A 6,292-nucleotide genomic window follows, 5' to 3' on the forward strand; every position below is an offset into this window, starting at 1 on the left:
TCTTAAATGCAATTTTCACAACTTACGATTACTAATAGAAATTGAAAGTTCTTTACAATCTCTACGCGAAGGAATTGAAGTGCGTGCGCGAAAAATGGGACGATCGACATGAAAATCGAAGTGAAACGAACTTCAAGGTGACTGATTTTTGAATTTGACTCGGTGATTTCGAAGATCTCGACATCATCATCCTTTCTCCCTTTTACGACAGATAACGATTTTATCTCGAAACAGATGAAATTCGAGGTCGAAGTTACGAAACTCCTGTACATATATACGACTAATTTTTGACGATACGAGATGAAAAATGCGAGAAAACGGAAGGAACTTGAGTGGATTTTGTAGAGAATGAGGCTGCGGACGTTTCTCTCTTCTACGTCGGCGGTCAAAGACGGACCATCGCCACGAATCAGAGTTTGAAAATTTGGAAGAAAACCAATTTAAAAAAAAAAAAACTCGTTGGCTGGTTTTTGGATGACTTTGAAAGATGAATAGTGAATTTTTTTTTAAAATTTATTTATATAAATTTTTGGGATGAAATCGGTATTTTACCAATTGTTTCGTTTGACGATAACTTGACCGTCCGGGCTCCAAAAGTAACGAGTGAATACTCTATTTTGTCTAATTTTTTGTTTCGGATCTAATGGTGTGATCTATTTCTATAAATTATGTATCTAGAAAAAATTTACTTTTTTGGCCCGATGTGACCCAAATTTGTCGTTGTTTTCGTTTTTAACGATAATTCGACTTTCTGTGCTCCAAAAATGATAAATAAATAGTTCTTGTTCAATAATTTTTTTGTTATGAATCCAATGGTATGATCGAATCTTAACAATTCTTTCTTTAGCAGAAAGTCATTATTTTAGCCTTATCTGACTCGATAACCGAGGATTTTGTAACTTTTTTTTTCGGACTCGCATTTGAGCGTGCTTACAAGTTAAAGTATATTTTTCGATCATTTTAAATTCAATGGTGAGGTCAGATTCCATTAAAAATTATCAGAAAATCCTAAATTTTTACCCCTAAGTCTTACTTTCAGAATTTTTCTCAAAATTTCTCTATTTATTTTTTCTCGAGATACGAATCGAAAACTCGGGGTTTTACACAACTAATTCACTTTGGGCTAAACCCCAACATACCCATCATGTACTCCAAAAAAACCCAACATACATGATAATTTTCCAAAAAACTTACTACTTCTGTGAATTCCAGTCGAAGAATTTAACTTTAGTGAAGAAGAGTTTTCCTTAGAATTTAATGAAACTCCCACCCATTTCTCTACTTTCGAGCAACCCCCTGGCTGATTTTTGTTTTTTTTTTTTTTCATTTTTGGTCACCTCCAACCACTTAGGGTTTGGATTTTGGGAAGGTAGATTTTCTTCTAGACTCAACATTTATTCTTCCCTAGTGAGAAAGGTATTCAACATTTGTTTTTTTTCCTAGTGCAATTTGATTGTCTTTTTTTTTTTTTTTTTTTGTGGTTGGTTGATTTTTGCAATCAAAATTTTCTTTATGATTTCTTGTTAAAATAAAAATTTGACAATAATTTTAACATATTCAACCTCATCAAAGAAATTATTGAAATTACAAGTATACCCACAATACTTGCTACATTAACATTCATATGAATTTACAAAAAACGTCTTAATCAAAACACATAACATCCTTTGATAGACAAAATTCATTAAAATTGAGAGAGTAGATCCTCTGTAATTCCAATTTCCTATAGTAAAATTTCCACAGTCAAGATAGAGTAACTTTGAAAACCATTAACACCACAATCCTCTTGATTTCGTAGCATAGATCAGATTTTAAGAAGAACAATTCAAAAAAATAATAATAATAACCAAGATAAAAATAATAATAATAACCAAGATAAAGGCTTGAAACTAAACCCCAAGGGGTTGGCCTAGTGGCAAGTCGAGCCTTGATAAGCTCCTTGGGAAGGGTAGGTCAAGTGTTTGAAACCCCACGAAGTTATGAATTCCTTGGGGCCTCCCTGTAGTAAGATTGACCCTCGACTCAACTAGTTGCACATAGGCCTTTCTAAGGGGACAATGCATGTGACTGTGGGATTAGTCTCACCCGAAGGGTGAGGATACCCACCATAAGACAAAAAAAAAAGGCTTGAAAACCGAAGTATAAATGGTGTATATTTGTTATTTTGACCATGTGAAAAGATCTCAACCATTTAAATTCACTACATGCAACTACATGGAAATGGTACGCCAAATGATCCGCTCCTGAAAATTAGAGGATAGAAATCCATAGTTTTTTTTTTTCTTATGGTGGTCGGTTGGAATTTTTTAACTTGATTCTTTCTAGTTTTCAAATATTTGCTCTGCTTCCTTTTGTATTCCTGATGGTATGCTCCAGAGAATAGAACCCATTTGGAATAATATCCTTTGGAAAGGTCTGTCACTTGAGCGATCCATTCACCTCTTCTCTTGAAAAAATGCTTGTACTCCTTTGGATAATAGAAAAAGTAAGAAAGTAGATTTGATTAAACATTTTAGGTCCATCTTTGAAAATAAAAGCATTTTGGCGAATTGGATGTGGAAAGCGTATATTCAATGGATTTTTGGAGTTGTTAGACATCTCTTCTTGGAAAATTCAAAATCTGTGGTTGGAAATGGCCATTGGAGTGATCCATGGAACTCCTTTAATCTCTAATTGTGGAAGTAGAATATTGACTTTTTTTAAAAGTCATTCAGAAGCCGAGATAAGTGACTTTGCCGAGGGAAGTAATTGGAAGCTCCCGGTTGCTTATAATGAAGAGTTGAAGAAGCTTCAACTTTGATAAGAAATCAATCTATCCCAAAGGGTATTTAATTTGGAAGATTGAGTAATATAGAAACTAACTTCAAGTTGTAAGTTTTCAACAAAAAGTTGTTATTTATCATTGATTGGTGAGAGAAGGAATGTGGATTGGAAGAATGTTGTTTGGCATTGGAAGAGATTTCCTATATTTTCCTTTATGAATGAATTGTCTAGCAGAACATAAGAAGTTAACAACCATTAAAAATATTCAAAAAAATGAGTTTTCAATTAGTTTCTCATCGCAATCTTTGTTTCAAAGATTTTGGAAATAAATGACCATGCATCTTTTATTTGAATGCCCTTTTAATAGTTGGTTGCGGAGAAAGGACCTGAAAAAAAATTGGAATTAGTAAGGTGGGTGTGGGTTTGATTTTGAGTCAGATTTCCAAATTAAATTATTTTTGATATGTTATGCCTTTGCTTTTGTCCATTAATATATCATATTTAGTAGGAGCGGAACAAAATGATTTTTGAATGAACTTCTTATCAACATATGTAAACAAAAGGAAGACTTCTTACCAACATAGGTATATTATAGTGGAGTTTTACAACTCTTGTTACGAAGGCTCATGAGCACACGGAATGAAGAAACTGCATGCACATTGGTGTATCTCAATTGAAATAACTCCCAAGGACATAATCAACATAATGCAACAACCCTGTCAATATTTCTTCTTGTTCTTTGTATTTAATTTTTTAATTTAAATTTTCTTTTATATGTATTTAAATCCTGAGTCAAATTTCAACCCCTCGTACAAATCATTTACTAAGATTTCTTAAGAATTTAAATAATTCACGCAAAATGACACATAACATATGTAACAATGTATTTCATAAAAAATTTATGCCAAGTGAAAAACAAAAAAATGTAAATAGTACATGGATTTGGATCTGCCTAATAAATGGGTTTTCCAAAGGCAGTTGAGCTCTCATCTACAAATGTTAAGTGAAAACCGCGTAAATGATAGCATGGAAGTTACCGACGTTTCCATGCTGTACCCCCCGCAGCCCAGAGAGGGGACATCCCACGGCCTTTTCTTTAAGACTTATGTTGTTGTCATCCTCAAGATGACATCTTCCTCAAGTCTACACCGTCCGATGATGTATCAGAACCTTTTTCTTTTATTAGGCTGTAACTTTCCAACCATATCATTTAAATTAGAGCAGACTTCGCTAAATCCCCTCCTTGAAAGTAAAATTAACATATTTGCCACTCACCCTTCCCCCCAACTGCCTATTTAAAATCTCTCTTTCACTCAAAATATCTATGTCAAATCTCAAAAGAATGCGTGAAAATATCTCATCAAGAAAACAAAATAAATTATAAAAGGGAATTTGTGTTTGATTATCATTCAAATAAAATGTGAAAAACAAGATCTAGAATTTTATGATTCGATCAAATACATTATGTAACATGAATTATTGTTGTAATCATAAAATAAAATCACTTACCCAATCCCAAGAGGATGGCTCAATGGAATTTTTAGATCCAATAAGTAGTGAGAGTCTATAGTTTGTGAGTTCAATATCCAGTATGAACAATATTTCCTCGAGGCCACCCACGAGAGCACACCCTAACTAACTCGATGAGTGTGATATGCGGGCATTGCACGTGTCCAAGGGAGGGGCTTATATGCCCTGACTCTTTTGATACCCTTAATCGGACGTAATTTCAAACAACTCTCATCATAAATAAATAAAATCACTTACCCAGATATCCGAATAACAATTTTTAAAAGACCAACACATAGGAATGAAAGTGGCTATCACATACATAGAATGCAATCTACTAAAATTTAGTCCATTATAAAAGATTAGGAGATCACGATAGTCATAAAGTTCAAAGTTCGTAGTTCTAGCGCAACATGAAAAAGGCCATCTTCGACAACCCAAGGCGTCAAAATTTTGATTATTGCTTTTTTTTTTTTTTCGACCGGTCAAAATCTTAAAATTAATGTAGGATTAGAGAAATTTGACGATTCTAAGCCATCAAATTAGGGAACATAAAAAATTTCGACCGTCATAGGTTGTCGAAATTCGATTTTTGAATTTCGTGGGCTTTGGTTTGTCGAATTTTTCTATCAAATTTTCCAATTTTCATGAAGTGTAGGGAGTATCACAATCCCAAGTATTAAAAAAAAAAAAAAAAATTCCTTTAAAATTGTCTTAAGTTTTCTAATTACACCTCATGATATTTAAACAACAATTCAATCCGGTTTAGAAGTAAAATTTGTGTAGAGGCCAAATAAAATTTTCAATTAGTAAGAGGGCCTCCAATGTTTTTGATTAAAAACATCCACTAAGAAATTAAATATACAGTTAGTTGTAATCTAGAGTGGTGTCCCGTTCCTTTAAGAACATGCGGTGTCTACATGACACATTTTGGTTGGAGATTAAACATATGGCTCTAATAAATGATATATACACCATAGTTGATCCTGATTAGTAAATGTATTATGTTTTTCCTATTTATTTTATTTTATTTTATTTTTTATTTTATTATTATTATTACTATTATTATTATTATTATTATTATTATTATTTTTTTTTTTTTTGCCTATCATGTAATTTTTAAAGTTCAAACAACCGACCAAGAAAAAACGAAGGAGTTAAAGACTCCCAATGGCATATTGGTTATTCTTTTGAAAAACAAGGGGAAATTAAGAGATTGAGCACTATATATCAACCCCTCTCGTTGCTCCCACATCATCACTTACACACTCACACTTTGAGAAAGTTTGTAATAGTAAGTAAAAATGGTTCTAATCACAGAAGAGATCAGGGCCAAGGCTGAGATGTTTTATGGAGATGAGGAAGGTAAAGAGAAAACTCAGATCTTGCTGAAAGAAGTTGGATTACCCAATGGTCTCCTCCCTTTACAAAACATAATTGAATGTGGTTATGTTAAGGAAACTGGGTTTGTATGGCTCAAACAAAAGAAGAAAATTGAGCACAAGTTTGAAAAGATTGGGAAGTTAGTCTCTTATGGTACTGAGGTCACTGCCTATGCTGAGAAGCTTAAGATTAAGAAACTGACAGGTGTCAAGGCCAAGGAGCTCTTAGTTTGGATCGCTATTGGCGAAATTTTCGTCAATGATCCCCTCTCCCCCTCCGACAAGATTACTTTCAAGTCGGCTACTGGCGGTATTACGAGGACATTCCCAACCTCTGTGTTTCAGATTGAGATACCCAATCAAGTCAAGGAAGTCAAGGAGGTCAAGGAAGCCAAGGAAGTCAAAGAGGTCGAAGAAGTCAAGGCATGAATTTAATGGTAGTTTGTACTTGGTTAATGGTTTGATCATAGATGGTCTCATTACATTTTTATATGTTTGATCACCAGTTTTAGTTCTATAAGAATAAATCAATTTCTAGATACATGGTTGTTATCGTAATTTAATTTTCAGTTTTATGTTTGATATCTTGGTATGTTCCCATGTGAGATTACCTTGGAATAGTGATACCAACTCATTGA

General features: G+C 33.4%; 1 protein-coding gene across 1 annotated transcript; it reads left to right on the forward strand.

Moving 5' to 3' along the window:
* The first annotated feature begins 5,576 nt into the window (after positions 1 to 5,576).
* Positions 5,577 to 6,083, forward strand: LOC147396189 (uncharacterized). Its single transcript, XM_086450071.1, has one exon. The coding sequence runs from the start codon at positions 5,577 to 5,579 to the stop codon at positions 6,081 to 6,083; it is 507 nt and encodes a 168-aa protein (XP_086306197.1).
* Positions 6,084 to 6,292: the final 209 nt, after the last annotated feature.

Source organism: Akebia trifoliata, chromosome 8, assembly GCF_017979445.1.
Source record: "Akebia trifoliata isolate Shusen 1 chromosome 8, ASM1797944v1, whole genome shotgun sequence".
Taxonomy (NCBI): Eukaryota; Viridiplantae; Streptophyta; class Magnoliopsida; order Ranunculales; family Lardizabalaceae; genus Akebia; species Akebia trifoliata.

What these genes read in the sequence shown, in the direction of transcription:
- LOC147396189 (XM_086450071.1), top strand. Translation starts at nt 5,577, where the DNA reads ATGGTTCTAATCACAGAAGAGATCAGGGCCAAGGCTGAGATGTTTTAT.